The sequence below is a fragment of the Vigna radiata genome, chromosome 9, assembly GCF_000741045.1.
Source record: "Vigna radiata var. radiata cultivar VC1973A chromosome 9, Vradiata_ver6, whole genome shotgun sequence".
Lineage (NCBI taxonomy): Eukaryota > Viridiplantae > Streptophyta > Magnoliopsida > Fabales > Fabaceae > Vigna > Vigna radiata.
This window is the reverse complement of record NC_028359.1, coordinates 7,003,559-7,020,613: the sequence shown is the minus strand read 5'-3', so window position 1 is coordinate 7,020,613 and position 17,055 is coordinate 7,003,559. Positions and strand designations below refer to the sequence as shown.

The window sequence follows — 17,055 nt, the reverse complement described above, 5'->3', positions numbered from 1 at the left end:
AAAGAAAGCTAAACTATAATCTGTTTAAAAGAAAAGAAGGAAGAAGATAACGAAATAAAACCTTAAACCTAAGCTAAAGTGTAGAACCTATGTATAACAGAACATAACTTAAACTAAAATGAGAAGTGAATGTAACTAAAGCTAACCTAAGAATGCTAGAAATTAACAATGCAAGGAAACTAAAATTAACTGGATATGAAAACAAATGATGTATGAAATCAATTCACCTAACAGAACCGAATGAAATAAGATGGAGAATGACCTATTCACAAGAATACCAAAAATAAAGAAATAAGATGGAGAATGACCTATTCACAAGAATACCAAAAATAAAGAAACAAAACAAGAAAAACTAGTTAGAATAGAAACTAGAATCAAATTCATGTGAATCAGTGCAAAGAATGTGTGGTCACTTTTCAGGAAGACATCCTAGGAAGTTAAACCCATCATAGGGTCTTAAAGTTCATTTGATGAACTCAAACTATGTGATCTCCAATCAATGTACCAAACCAAAGTGCATCCAATTCTAACTTTTGTTTCTAACCAAAATCAGAAGTGAAAGCACAATCTAAACTAATAAACAGAACAAAGTTATTGGATAACAGTCACAAAACTGAACTAAATTTGCTTGAAATGGCTTATCAATTGAATTATTATTATACAGGAAGACATCCCGTTCATAAGTTGCCTACCTCGGGGTCTCAAGTTCTAATATAGAACCAAAAATGAATAACAATCAATTGATTTACCAAATCAAAACAAACTCAATTCTGAATCTACAAATAACAACTCACAGAAACTAAAATAACATGAATTAAAATGTTTGTTTTCATTGATTGAACTCTTATCTGTCTCGAGAAGACATCTCGTTCATTTACGCCCATCTCGGGTCGTATAATTCCAAAAAGGAATTTACAATGTGCAGATTTACGAGTTCAAATCAATTTTCCTCTAAAAACAGCACATAATCACACAAGAAAAGGGAAACATTGAAAAACAATCGACATAACAGAATCAAAAAGCACTGAACAGAGAAACATCAAGAAGATGAACTTTATTAACAAGAAATGAAATTTACAACGAAAAGTACCGAACAAAACTTGCAATTGGAGCCACCATGGGCTGTCACCACTGTGAGTGATTCGCTCCAAAAGGCAAGAAAACCATAATCCTAAACTATAGAACGAAATGTAAAATTGCAGAGAATGTCTGAGAGTTTTGTAAAGTGTTCTACTTACATGGAAGAGCACCCTTTTTATAGGGTCTGAAGAAAACAAAAGAAAAATAAAATGAAAGGGAAAAAGGGAAAGAGGAAACTTGCTCTCGACGCTTCCTTTTCGCAATCGGACAGCCAACCTTCATCATCTTTCCAACCGTTTGATCCCCTCTACGTGGCAGCTCTAGTCAGATCGCGAGTCATCTTCTCCGGCTCCGGGCAGATCGCGAGCTTGGTTCTGGTCACGTCTTCAGGTAAGTGGCGCGCATCCAGTGGAGTTCTCCTCTTCTCACTTGAATAAGCCCTAGCTCGAGGGATTCTTTTCTCTAGAATGAATGTTCAAGATCCTTTGCCAAATGACAGTAAGGGAAAGAGACCCCTCAAGAAGCTGCAGCAATGTCAAACTCACTGTTTCATTATTTTGCTTCTCCAAAACACAGTGTTCCAATCAGTTGGAGATCAGCCTAGCCCATTTCACATCAGCGTTGAAGCAGCATTTTTATTAAACTTAGGCCCAATCTAGCACGCTTTGCACCAGCTGCCTAATTCTTCAATCTTATGCATCAGACCAAGGTCAGCACCAACATTTCTTTATCCAGTGGCCCAATTCCAACACATTAAATCAGCCCCATTTTTAGTGCATAATTTTCCAGCAAGGGCTTCAACGTCAGATCAGCAGCCCAACAACGTTTTTAGTCTAAAAAAAATGTGCAACAGCAGCCCAAAGCTTCCAAAAAAAATTAAATCTGCAACGAATGAAAATGTATTAAAAATATATATTTTTATTTTGTTTTCTAAAATATTTTTCAAAAAAAATCTATTTCTTTCAAAAACTAATTTTATTTACCTAAAACTAGAAAATTAACTCTATTTTTATTAAAATCCTATTTTTACCTTTTTACACTAAAATATTCTATTTCTAAAAAAATAAAAACTACAAAGACCTAAGAAAAGATTTTTAACAAAGAAAAATATGCAAATCTAGAGTGTTATCAACAACCAACACATAAACATACAAAAGTTCAAAGCATGGATAGTAATATATTAAATTATTAACCTAAAAGCATAAAAGGGTTAGCTACTCTTACCTGATTCTCGTTCCTTCTTGAATGAAGAATACCTCTTCAGAATCTCTTGTTACCTTCTCTATAACTAAGATTCTAGTCCTAATATCTCCTTATTTTTTTTATTAAAGTCTTGCTTAGTTTCACTCTCCTTGTGAAAAACTTCATTTCCTCACCCCTATTTATAGTTGGAGTTAGGGTTATTGTAGTAGTACTGTAGTTGTACTACATTTTACTGTAGTATTGTACTTATTTCACTGTAGCATTGTACTATTTTACTGTAGCAGTTTACTGTAGCATTTATACAAATTTTTTTTATTTATATCTAAAATTGTAGCATCTTTATTACAACTATTTTCAACGGTTTTACAATCTTCCCAACAACAAAAGTTTTTGTCCTCGAAAATTGATTATTCAACAAAAAGATATGGATATTCTTTTCTCATAAATTCCTCTAATTCCCAACGTATCTTCATTCCATAGTACCTTTACTGTGCGAATTTCTTTTCCTCTTAGCCTTTTTGTTTGAACATCTATTACTCGTATACCAGTCCAACCTCTATTGTTAAATTCTCTTTGACCTGAATCTCATCCACTTCCAATACATGCTTTGGATCGGGAATATACTTCCTTAGTTGTGATACATGAAAAAGGTTATGCAAATTTGACAATTGAGGTGGTAGTGCCATCTCATAAGCTACTGGCCCAATCCTTCGGAGAATTTGATAAGGTCCAAGAAATTTGGGTGTTAGTTTCTTCATCTTGATAACTCTCCTGACTCCTATAGCTGATGTTACTCATGAGAAAACATGATCTCCTTCCTCAAATTCCAACGGCCTTCTCCTTTTGTCAGCATATGACTTTTGTTTACTTTGAGTTGCACTCATTCGATCTTGGATCAATTTTATCTTTTCTGTGGTTCGTTGTAATAACTCTGGCCCTACTGTCAGTGATTCCCTATCTTGAAACCAACATAATGGTGTTCTACATCTTCTTCCATATAAAGCTTCATACGACGTCATACCAATATTGGAATGATAACTGTTGTTATAAGTAAATTCTACTAATGGTAGTATCTCATTCCAACTTTCGAGATGATCTTGTTAAGCCCCTGGCAAGTGTACCAGATCGTATCAAGTAATAATAGACAGTAAGTCCAAGACCATTTCCCAAGGGACTCTTAGGTTTTATCTTTCATGTAAATTGATTGCATACGACTTAAAAGAAGAATAATTTTGTAGGGTTAATGCAAAACTAAATCTAAACATGCAAATGCAAATTGAATCAATTGGCAAATAAAATATATGAATGAATGGAGTTGTTAAGGTTTACAATTTCATCCTTATCCACCCTCTTATATCTACTGTTCTTATTAAATTCGCTTTATTATCAATGTCATGCAACTTTCTAAATTACTCAAAATCCGATTCCTCGACGAATAAAGCCTATTACCAATTACTAGTTTACCATTCCTAGTCTCCCTAGTAATTACCAACGCATTAGGTACAGAATCTTAAAGCAATTGGTCGTCCTACTCCTATTCCTAGGAAGTATTTCATAATCAACAGAATTCTAATCAGTTCTAGATTTCCCTTTACGTTCCCATATCGACAAAATCAAATAACATAACACCGAATGAGTTAAACGATGTAAGCATTATCAACAGAAAAGAAAACCCAAACAATTGATAATAAAAGCATGTGAATATAATAAGAAATTTGATACAAGAGAGTTTCAAAAGGACTACATTGTTCCCCAACAACAAAGGGATTAGTTCACCATAAACATGGTGAAACTAGATGGAATTAATGGAAAAAAGGAAAAAGTAAACCCTAGATTTGATAAATTGGAGCCTAAGCATCCAAGAAACCGCCTCCAAGGAGTGTAGAAAGTGCTCTGAAGTCTTCCACTGCCAAAAGATTACTCTGAGGGTCGCACTGGGGCTATTTATAACGCAAAAAAGTAATAGAATTTTGGCACAGGCACATCATTTAGGAGCTCAACACCTATTTGACCGCTCAGCGGTGGACCCTATAATTACAGGGCGCTTAGCGGTGGAATTTGGCGCTCAGCGCTGGCCCTCAGAATCGCAGGACGCTCAGCGTCACCGCTCAGGCGAGAAACAGTGGCTTCCTCCTCGAAGCTAGCGCTCAACGTTGGAATTGGCGCTGAGCGATGGACCTTAGTCCTCTTTTGCTTCTTTTCTCATCCTTCCTTGAGTCTAAGTCCTCCCTTCTTCACTTCCATCCTTCAATTCTCATCAAATCCTGTTAAAACAATGTAAAACAAACATAATATCTCTAAAAACCACTTTTGACTCTCTTATGACTAAACTAAAAGTTTTACATGATTCTAAGCTCATTCTAAGCCATAAAGGGTGCGATTTAATATCAAATTTAAGTATAAAAATAACGGTTTTTAGACCGTTATCAATCTAACACACAAGTTCTTAATAAATCCTCCAAAGACTGAATAGTTCTTTCTATTTGACCATCAGTTTGAGGGTGATAAGCTGAACTCATCCTCAGTTGTGTACCCAAAGCATTTTGTAGTGTTTGCCAAAACCTTGAAGTGAACCTTGGATCTCTATCTGACACAATGCTTGCAGGTATGCCATGCAACCTCACTACTTCCTAGATGTATAACTTTGTCAGCTTTTCTAGGGACATACGTTGGTTAATGGGCAAAAAGTGAGCACTCTTGGTTAGTCTATCTACGATAACCCAGATAGAATCGTGACCTTTTGATGATTTTGGTAAATGAGTTACAAAGTCCGTCGAGACACTGTCCCACTTCCATTGAGGAATGTCTAACTGTTGTAACATCCCTCCTGGTTTTTTATGCTCTACTTTTGCCTTTTGACACACCAAGCAAGTTGCAACAAATTCTGCCACATCCCTCTTCATACCATTCCACCAAAACGACCCCTTTAGGTCCTTATACATCTTAGTCATACCTGGATGTATGCTAAGACGACTTTTATGACCTTCCTCCAAAATTAAACACTTCAACTCAGTCTTTGCAGGTATACATACTTTGTTCTTAAATCGAAGAATGCCATCTTTACCTAGAACGAACTCCTTGGTTTGATCGGTGCCCAATGACTTGATCTTCTACTGCAACTCTTGATCCATTGATTGTTCAACCTTCACTTGTTCTAAGAAGTCACTAGTGATTGCCAAATGACCACACCATATATGATCTAGGGTCAACTGCACCCCGAAGTTCATATGACGTAACTTTTCTATCAGTTCTAATTCCTTCACCATCAGTGTTGTTATATGAGCCTGTCTCCTACTCAATGCATCTGCCACCACTTTGGCTTTTCCTGGGTGATATAAAAGCTCGAAATCATAATCTTTCATATATTCCATCCATCTTCTTTATCGCATGTTCAACTTCTTCTGGTCAAACAAGTACTTTAGGCTTTTATGATCACTAAAAACTTGGAAACTTCCCCCATAGAGGTAGTGTCTCCATGTTTTTAATGCAAACACTACTATATCAAGTTCTATATCATGCATTGAGTAGTTTTTGAACCAAGACATATACAAGCGAGACAAAAAGTCTAGACTTTTATGCCTCGGTTATGAACCGAGGCAAAAAGGTGGACAATTTCGCCTCGGTTCAAAGTCAACCGAAGCCGTATGTGTTTTTTTTTTTTGCAGGGACTTTATGCCTCAGTTCCCTCTAAGCCGAGGTAGTATGTCCACCTTTATTGCCTCGAGGCAGTATGTCCACGTTTGTTGCCTCGAGGCAATATGTTTATCTTTACTGCCTCGGTTGGGACCTGAACCGAGGTAGTAGGGTCTTTTTTTTTCTTCTTTCGCCAACCTTTATACCTCGATTGGGACCTGAACTTATATTGTAGGAGAGTTTTCTGCCTCAGTTATAGCCACAACCGAGGCATATTCTTTTTTTTAAGAACAGGTCTATATCTACAACATTCCCAACTATATAAACAGACTTGAATATAATTTTACAGTCATAACAGTCTAGAACAATCCAAAAGCATATATTTTGAATAAAAGTTATATTAAAACATAAATACATTTAATGTAATCATAAATCACCTTCTTAGAGCATAAATCAATCCAATGTAATCACAAATCAAACTTTTGAAATATAAAACAATCCAATTTACAAAGTTAAAAAATAAAAAATACAAGAAAAATTAAAAGATTTTTTATTTATAAATAATATTCTATGAGAAAAAATTATAGTTATGTCTTATCCCTTCGTACACATAAAGATATTTAATCTTATTTTTTTTAGTTTAATTAATAATTTAGTCTTTAAATTTAGATTTTTATTTGTTTTGATTAGTATATTTTTTTAACTCAATTGTTGAGTTTTTGCTATTTTAAAAATATTTGAGTTTTTGTTTTTTAAAAACAGACTTAATAAAACTCTTAAAAATTAAAAAAAATATAAGATAAAAAAATATTAGATTTTAATACGTGATATTTTTAAATAATATTAATGTCAATTTAATTTAATAAAACATGTTAATTTTTTTTACAAAAATAGAAAGTTAATTGAGTAAAAAGAAATATAAAAATTAAACACCTAAATATAAGTCAAATTGCTAATTAAGTATATTTTTGTCATATTCCATATCTTCTATTTTTCTTTATTTTATCTCTTTCTTCACTTATCTCTTTATTATCTAAAACAGTCAAAGGACTTAGAAAATAAATAAGTCAGTTTAAATGTCAATCGAAAAAATTGTAATTAAAAAGAAGTTAAAAGACAAATAAAATATATTTCTCAAATTATTATTCATTTATTTTATTTCAGTTTATTTATTTAAATTTAGTCTATGGATAAGAAAAATTATTTTAATTAATTTTAATATTTTATAGTACCTATCATCAATGATAAAAACTAAAATAAATATTTTGAAAGAAAAAAATTTAAAAATTAATTAGTGATATAATGTGGTTATAATATATTTATGTGTTACCTAATTTCTTTTTCTTCCACAGTTTTTATTAATTATATTGATTTAATAAATGTTTGTTACTCAAATATATCAACCTGTTTGGATTGACTTATTATAAAATATGTTAAAAACGAATAAACTGAATTGGTTCATTTTTTTTTTTCTGTTAATAAGGAATTTTGTAATTTGACTTTATCCATAATATATCATATTTTACTTTCTCAACTTATTTCTTATATTTATAGTAATATATATCTACCAACTTATATCATTAATCACTATTAAAAATTGTTACTGTAAAAATATCAGATAAAACTAAAATATTAAATTTTTGTACTTATATATTAACATTACAAAATATTTATAATATAATTATGCATAAACAATTATTTATATAACAAACTTATGGTAACTTTTCACACTTTTTCTCTTTTTCTTAATAAAGAAAATTCCTTCCTTCTTTTTCTCCCTAAAATTTTGGCTGTTTTTTTTTCATATGAACAAATCAAACAAAGAAATCCTACACCTTTTCACTTCTATCCCCACCCTGCCTCACCAAATGTATAGTTAAATATAAAAGAATCAATGAAATTTAATAAATGTACATAAAATATCAAAATAAATCTTTTCTATTGGAGAAAGTTAGATTGTATTTCAATTATTTTGTATGCGAAGCTTACTATCCATACATTTTAAGGTAAATGTATAAATTTAGAAAATTAAATCAAATATATATAATAAACTTAATCTATATCTATATATAAAAATATATATAAATGTGATTCTCCGAATAAAGGATTTTTTTTCTTTGGTGTTCACATTTTTTTAATTTTATTTTTAAATAAAAGTCTATTTATTAATATTTTTTAGTTTTAAAATTTAACCATTTTTTATTTAATCACTTTTTAAACTTAACTACTTTTTAATTATAAAACCATGTACAAACTAAATAAAAACTATTTATATTATAATTATAAAAATTATTTTTTATTATCATGAAAACAAGTGAAAACACATATATAAAAGATAGAAAAAAAAAGACCAGCACATATTATATATATATATATATATATATATATATATATATATATATATATATATATTTGTTAATTTATGTAACCTTTTAAAGTATATTAAATTTTAATTGAGAAATAAATTCTTATTTATAAAAGAAACATAATTTAAATACAGGAATATTTTAATAATTTTTATTTTTAGCTTAAAATAAAAAATAAGATAAAAATGAAAAATTATTCAAATATTTTTAGCCCTAAATTTAGAATCTTAAATTTAGAATATATAATATATGAGAATTTTTTTTTTACTTAAATTTGATACATTTTAAGAGGTGACATAAGCTAGCAAACTCATATATATATATAGGAATGACAGATGAAATGTTGGAGTGAGAGAGATGAGAGAGAAAGGGTCTAGAAAAATGAGGGAGGAAGTAAGGGTTTTTTTTTTTTTGTTTCTTTTTTAGTTTTGAGAATGAAAATTATTAAAATACCCTTAACCTTAAAACATAAAATTTATTAGAATATTTTTATCTACTAAAACCAGGTACACATGGTTAAAATGTACTAACTGAAAACAGGATATGTAAGTTAGCAAATCCATATATATATATATATATATATATATATATATATATATATATATATATAATTTTTTATTTTTAGAACTTTTAATGCAAACAGTCAAATTTGTAAAAAAATTAAAGTTATTAAAGATGTTATAATTGATATAATTTGGGATCATTTTGATTCCTTTTTAAAAGATTTAAATATTGTTTTTAATATATATTCATTTTGATTCCTTTTTAAAAGATTTTAATTATTGTTTTTAATATATATATATACTTAAGTTACAACAAAAAAAACACAATCATAAATATTTTATAAAAATTAATAAATGTGTACTTATTGAATAATTGAATAATATGTCTCTATTCCTAATTGAGTCAAACTATATTAACGAACAGATAATTCTGAAAACACATAATCATAAATATTTTATAAAACTTAATAAATGCATACTTATCCAATAATTGAATAATAAGTCAAACTACATTTACTGACAGATAATTATGAATGAAAGCGCGTGAGGACTTAGAAAATGCTTTTGTATTGATATGTATATATATGAAGGTTAAGATTTATTAACATTGTTTTTACTCACTATTAAACAGAATAACTATATACATATATCTCCATATATTTAATTACTTTGATGTAAAAATGTTTTCATTATATAATTTAAATTATTAAAGAAACAAATAATCATAAATATTTTACACAAATTTCAAAGTTGTATATTTATTAAATGATCTACAATTTTGATAATTAGATTTATAACATATCAATAGTAAAATTCCATAAACATTTAACTAATTGAACTGATGGCACTGGAATCTAACAAACAAACAATATATTGATATTTTGAGAGACTCGAATGCCAAATATAACGTTAAAGACATCAACAAAGGATAAAAGTCTGTGTTTCAACATGAATAATAAGAACTACATGAAGATAATATAATGGAAAAACAAAAAGTTAATCAGTTATAGTGAAACTTTAACAGAAAACAGATTGGTACATATGTTAACAGCAAAACTTTTGTTAATGTGGTTGCTAAACGTAAACAGAAAACTCTATATATTTATTCTCACGCTTTCTTCTCCAACATCAAAGTTATTTTCCATTGAAAGTGAAAATGTCTTCACGTTTTGTCTTTCTTCTCCTCCTTGTAGTCATCTCTGCATCACATTCAAATGCATACCCTTTATCAACGCAGAACAGATGGATCATAGATGAAGCCACAGGACAACGTGTCAAGTTGATGTGTGCCAATTGGGCTGGCCACCTTCAACCAATGATGCCTGAGGGTCTTGACAAAAGACCCTTGAAGGAACTTGTTGGTGAGCTTGTGAAGCACAACTTCAACTGCGTGCGTCTCACCTATGCAATCTACATGTGGACACGCTACGCTCATGAGAATGTGAGTGCCAACTTAGCCTCTTTGGATGTACCAGAAGTGGTCCAAGGCATTGCCAAGAACAACCCTTCTGTCTTGTCCATGACACACATTCAGACGTTCCATGCTGTTGTTCAAGAACTTGGAGCTCAGAATGTGAAAGTGTTGCTTGATAACCATGTGAGTGAGCCTATGTGGTGCTGCAATGATGATGATGAGAATGGCTTCTTCCATGACAGACATTTCAATCCTCAGGAATGGGTGCATGGCCTTACTTTGGCTGCTGAACACTTCAATGGAAACCCTGCTGTACGTATTTTTCCTTTTTCCTTTTTGGCTCGATTATATATATGAACTTTGACCATAACCTGTTTAGATTTCTTTGGTTTTAACTCCTGTCAACAAGAAGTAGAAATTTTAGTCTTTAACGTGATTTTGTTAGGGTTAGAAATTCTGTACCTGTTGCCAAAATGATCTACTTAACTTTTATATTTATAGACTTAAAGTTCATAGTTTTCTTGGACATGATTGAACTTAGAGATAATCTTAGAGGCTATGTTAATAGTTTCGCTTTTTTTTATCCTCCCTTTGGCTAAGATTGAATATACAGAAAGATGACTTTGTTATTACTTCTGGTTTTCTAACAGGTTGTGGCAATGAGTTTGAGGAATGAATTGCATGGCCCTCGCCAAAATTTGAAGGATTGGTACAGGTACATGAGCCAAGGAGCAGTAGCAATTCACAAGGCAAATCCAAATGTGCTTGTGCTTATCTCAGGCTTGAACTATGACACTGAGTTGCAGTTTTTAAGGAAAAAACCATTGAAGATAGACTTGGGTAAGAAAATGGTGTTTGAGACACATTTGTACTCATGGTCTGGAATTGGAACCCTCAAATTGAAAGAGATATGGACAAAGCAACCATTGAATAGGATATGTGCCAACAACGTTAAAGCGATAGACCACAGAGCTGGATTCCTTACCACTGGCGAGAATGCAGCTCCTTTGATTTTTACAGAGTTTGGATTCAACGAGGCAGGTTCTTCAGTAGAAGACAACAGGTTCTTGACATGCCTTCAAACCTATCTTCTTGGAAAGGATATGGACTGGGGATTCTGGGCTTTCCAAGGTAGCTACTATTTGAAGAAAGACCAGGTCCAAGTTGAGGAGTCATTTGGTGTAATGGATGCAACATGGCGTAACCTTAGATATCCAAATTTCACCGACAAGTTCCAGCTTTTGCAAAGGAAGAATCTTGGTAAGCTTTTTGAGTTCAGTTATCATGCACTCTTAGATTGATCACCATCNGTTACTATTCTTTNAAACATGTGTTTATAAAGGTTAACATTGCTTGTTCTTGATGCAGAACCTAACTCCATGGCCCCCATTGTAAATATCTTGTACCACCCACTGTCTGGTCAATGTGCTCAAGTGAATGACAGGAATGAAGTTGAACTCGGAAGCTGTGAGAGCAAACACAGATGGGTTCGTGGAGAGGATGAGACAAAAATGCTTTTACATAGCACTGAGAAGTGCTTAACAGCAACTGGTGAAGGGCTTCCAGTTGTAGTTTCTGATTGTGAAACGAACAACAGTTCATGGAAATCTGAATCTCTTTCTAAACTTCACTTGGCAAGTTTGAATCAACAAGAGGAACAACTTTGCTTGCAGAAGGATTCTAACTCATCCACCATTGTGACTTCAAAGTGTATCTGCATAAAAGATGATTCTGAATGTCTTGATGATCCTCAAAGCCAGTGGTTCCAGCTTGTTCAAACCAATGTGTAGCTTAGGTTAATTGGATTAAGAGTCTAAGATTACTATTGCAGAAACCTTTTTTCTTTTTATTTTTTTTTTATATTTTGCTTTATTATTTTACATTCTGCATAGTTGGATTCAGCATTTACTATTATGTTTGGGTGTAATATGTTTAATCTCAAATAAAATAGTATTTAATTTTCTTTAATTAGCTGGTTGATGGTTATTTTACAACTATTTTGTTCTTCTAAATTATATACACTATTAATAGATAATAAATATCTCATTGCCTTTAGTAAGAGGAAGTATCTACTATCTTGCTGTGAAGCATTTTTCATTTGCAAATAAATAAAAGAAAAAGAAGAGGGTAACATGATATACATTCACATTCATTTATACATTTAGAAAAGATAAAATAGTCTTAAAACAGTAAATTTTTGTAATTTTTCAAAAAAAAAAAAGTAAAAAATAAGAAAATAAATTAATGTAAAAAATTTATGTATGTGAAAAGTATCATTTTTCAAATAAAAACCTTGACCACTTATATAATGAGCATGACTCTACAATTTCTAATACTTTATAGAATTTTTCTTATAAATTTATTAATAAAATTTTGTATATAAAGAATTTTTTATCTTTTCTAAGAATTTTAATTAACTAAATAATTATTTCCTATAAAATCATAAAATTTACAAGTACTTCTTGCAAAATTTTCTGTAAAAAAATATTTAAATTTTTTGTGAAAAATATTTTGTGCCGAAAGTTTTGCAAAAAAACATAAATAATAAGTTCTTGCAAATTTTTATTCATAATAAAATTTATAAATATTTTCTAAAACGGTTTTCAAAAGAAAATTGATCTGAAATGTGATTTTTTTTAGGAACCGTTGCAAACATTCCAAAATCATTGAATGCTTTTAAGATTTTCTTTTGTATAATAATTTTAAGAGTTATTATTATTTTAAGAATGTCATATTTTTATTTATTGTAAATTTAAATTGTAATTTGCATGTTTAAAAATTTGATTACTTATTATAAAAGTATAAAATGCTTAATACCATGCAATTTTTAATTTGGATTTAAACTTGTTTTTGTTAAAATTATAATAAAAAATGCTTAATACAATGTCATTTTTAATTTGCAGGATTTATCACTTTCCTTTTCATTTTATATTTAAACTTGTTTTTGTTAATAAATGCATTATTCAAAATTTACCCGTAACATTATAATATACTTAATTATATATGTACTTTTAAATGTCAATTTTTATATAAATACATACCATTTTCAATTTTTAGTGTGAACTATGTTTTTCAATCTTATTTTATATATTATATCATAATTATTATTTATTTGTTATTGGTTATTTTATTAATTTTTATTATTTTTAATAATATTTTCAATTATTGGTTATATATTATAATATACTCACTAAATTATATAAGATCTTAATTATTACTGGTTATTTTATCAAACTACTTGCGGTTATTTTTATAAAGTTGACTTTTACTTTTTTAGATAATAGTTAAATTTATAAACGAATCTTCACTAATCAAGATCAATATAATGATTATTTACAGCTATAAGAGAGAGATTTTCAGTGAAAACAAATTATTCAATCTACAATATATGCAAACATGTGTTTATATATATATATATATATATATATATATATATATATATATATATATATATATATATATATATATATATATATATATTACAATAGAGAAAAAAAGGTAAATGTGTCAGGGAGCATATTTTTTTTTTCAAACAAGAAATTAAAATTTTAAAATTCCAAGATCAAAATGTTTTAATAAATTATTATAATTTAAGCTTGTGTTTATTTTTATAATCATATAGCATATCTTATCACAACTGTTTTACACTTAAAAAGATAAATTATTCTATTAAAAAAAATCTTAGGTGAAATCTACAGAACACGTATACAGTTAAAATAGATTATTTAAGATATAGCTGTTGTTTATTGGGAGATTATATCTATCTATGTATAGATATTATATCTATATATCTACAAAGTACTTTATAAAGGATTACAGTGAAAAGAATCACACACGATTCAGAGAAGAAAGAAGCAAAGAATGTCGAAAGATATGAACAACCAGTTTGAAAGCAATGAGTTTCCTCCATCATCATCATCGTCGTCTTCATCTTCATCTTCATCTTCATCTATAGCACCACCTCCGACTCAAACTAATAGTTACAAGAGATGGAGTGAAGAAGAACACAAGTAAGTAAATTGTTTTTCTATACTTAAATGCTTAATCAAGTCTTACGATTTTGTTTATAATAGGTTGTTCCTGAAAGGACTCGAGATATACAAGAAGGGACAATGGACCAATATTTCAAGGTATGTGGTGAAAACCAGGACTCCAGCACAAGTTTCCAGCCATGCACAGCATTACTACAAACATTTGGCCGCACCCAATAAAGGCAAAAGAAAAAGTTTTTACGACGCAAAAACATCAGACAACGAGGATGTCTTTCTTTCTCATGATCAAGTTCATATGCAAAATGACGATGTCAATGTTTCAGATTACCAAGTTGATGTGCAAAATGATCAAGTTCATATGCAAAAGGACGATGTCTATGTTCCAGATTACCCAGTTAATGTGCAAAATGACGATGTCTGTATTCCAGATTACCAAGTTGACCAAGCTATTTTTGCAGATCTCGACATCTTAGAAGATTTGACAGGATATATCTAACTAAATAATTATTTTGTTTAGTTTTTGAAAATATTGAAGGGTTAAAGGGTTAAATGTAATGATTGTGGTTGAAAACATTTTTAATACTTTATGTTTTCTCTAGTTTCGTCAGTAATAAAATAAGATATTTATGATAAACTTTTTCTTTTAGTGTTTAAAGGTTATTTTATGTGAAATTAAAATTATTTATTATAGTAAAACTTTCGTTTATGTAGCTTCATTTTTTATAGTCAATCCCTCTACCATTTTGAAAAAAAAAATATTTAAAAGGGTTAGAAAATCAAGTCAAAATTTCTTGTCATTATTATAATTAATTAAAATAATAAAAATGATAAATATGAAAGCAAAATAAGGCATATTTGTAGGAACTTAAATGACACATGTTATTGGTTCCATTGTCAAAATACCATTCATGATGTTGATCTTCATAAGGTGAAACTCTTTATGAATGCATGATGTGTTTATTATTTTTCATTGTCAATAGAGGATGTTTTTCTGTATATAGGACTTATAAATTGATAACAACATTAGACTTTTTCTTTTGTCACCTTTTGTGCTTTTGAAATTATAACTTTTCCAATCACTTTATGATCTAAATTTGCTGCCTTTTAAATTCATTCTTAGTAACAAAGTTCGTAGAGGCATTTAGATTAAGTTGTTAAAATTATTGAGTTGATCTAATTGGCTTTCAAAAAATTAATAATTGGATTTGCAATTCAATCCAACTGATGTTAATATGATAAGACATTTTGATAACCATTGTAATCATAATCCAAAAGATTTAGTGTATGAATCACTAAATCAAAGTTAGAATTTGGTGAACCTGTCAACTTTAACTTAGCAAGTTTTTTCATTTTGTCAAGTTATTGCTCCATCTTTATGTCTCCTTTCTGTGTGTTGTGAAATTCAAGATAGACGATTTTAGATCTGGTGTGCGCACCAGCAAGGCTTTTGAGCTTCATTCCAAAGCTGTTTAGATGATGGGAGGTCATTTCACTTATTGACAGCAGATGACATGATTATTGTGATTATGGATAAAAACTCGGATACTAAGATAGAAAAAAAGATTGATCATGTATATGTTTAAATATAAAAGTGACTTAAAAAAAATAAGTACAAAAAGTAACATACAAGTAAGGGATAATTGTGCTCATAAAGACAAATATTGTCCTAAATTGATGATGTTGATATGAATAGTTACTTTAATATTACACAACAAATAAAAATTGATATTGTGAATAGTTAAAATTAAGAGTCATAAATGATAGAATATTCAACATAATATTTGATTTTGTCATACTATTATTTTATAATTATCTTAAGAGTCAAATATGTTTTTTGTCCCCTAAATTATTAAGCTATTTTGATTTTAGTCTCTTTTTCAAAGTTTGGTATGAATCCTTTCAAAATTTATGGATTCAGTTCTCAATTATTAAAAGATTTAGTTTTTCCTTTGATGTGACAAACAACAATCCATGTCAGCATTTTGTTTAGGATATAAGGAAATTATTTAATTTAAAAAATATTTTATTATGTTTCACTTCATCTTCTTCTTTCTAAAGCTTGGGTTTCTACCCAAATATTAGAATAAAAAATTTATCACCGAACATCATTTTCTTCATCCTACACCCATGCAAATAAACTCCCACACCGCCATTCCAAATCTTCTACACCCAATTTGAAAAAAAAAAAACGAAAATGAAGATATGAGGTTCTTCAAATTTGTACTCACATTTAAGTGACCCTTCTCTACCTCCATTGTCCAACATTTTGTGCACAATTAAAAAAACAGAGAGACCAAAAACCAAAGAAAGGCACAATTACTATTTTTTGATCCTGTTGAAATGACAATTGTAGAAGTGATGGTGCCGATGTCGTCCTTGCCATGGATGTAGCAATGACGACAATGAAGCGAGCTCGACAAAGATGGAAACATGACGACTGGTCACTGTGATGTTTCCCAATCTGAAATGGAGAATGAAGATGAGAAAGGGTGGCACTGGTGACGTCGACAATGATGCCAGATACTTGGCACGACATGACAACGACAAACGGTAGGAAGCAACAATGGAGTTCGCTCTGTAGGGTCATGGAGGGTGGTGCTGCTAGAGAAAGTGAAGAGATGAGATGTGTGCCCTAACTTAAAAGAGAATAAGAAGATGAAATGAAAAATAAAAAATATTTTTTAAATTAAATAATTTTTCACGTGTCACAAATGAACGTGGATTACTGTTTAACACTCAAAAGAAAACACTAATAATGTTAGTAATTGAAGATCGATTCAATCATTTTAAAAAAAATAAGACCTAATTAGATCAAAAAATCAATATCGCTTAATAGTTTAGATATAATATTTAACCATTATCTT

At 29.8% G+C, this 17,055-nt stretch overlaps 2 protein-coding genes across 2 annotated transcripts; both read left to right on the top strand.

Annotated features, from left to right (window-relative positions):
- The first annotated feature begins 1,289 nt into the window (after positions 1-1,289).
- Positions 1,290-12,123, top strand: LOC106773219. Its single transcript, XM_022785886.1, has 4 exons — positions 1,290-1,470; positions 9,874-10,511; positions 10,850-11,459; positions 11,568-12,123. Exons 1-4 carry the CDS (start codon positions 1,290-1,292, stop codon positions 11,987-11,989), a joined length of 1,851 nt encoding a protein of 616 aa, XP_022641607.1. The 3' UTR covers positions 11,990-12,123.
- A 1,937-nt stretch (positions 12,124-14,060) lies between these two features.
- Positions 14,061-14,687, top strand: LOC111242473 (transcription factor MYBS2-like). The gene is made up of 2 exons (XM_022785885.1): positions 14,061-14,122; positions 14,273-14,687. The coding sequence occupies exons 1-2, from the start codon at positions 14,061-14,063 to the stop codon at positions 14,685-14,687; spliced, it is 477 nt and encodes a 158-aa protein (XP_022641606.1).
- The last annotated feature ends 2,368 nt before the right edge of the window (positions 14,688-17,055 follow it).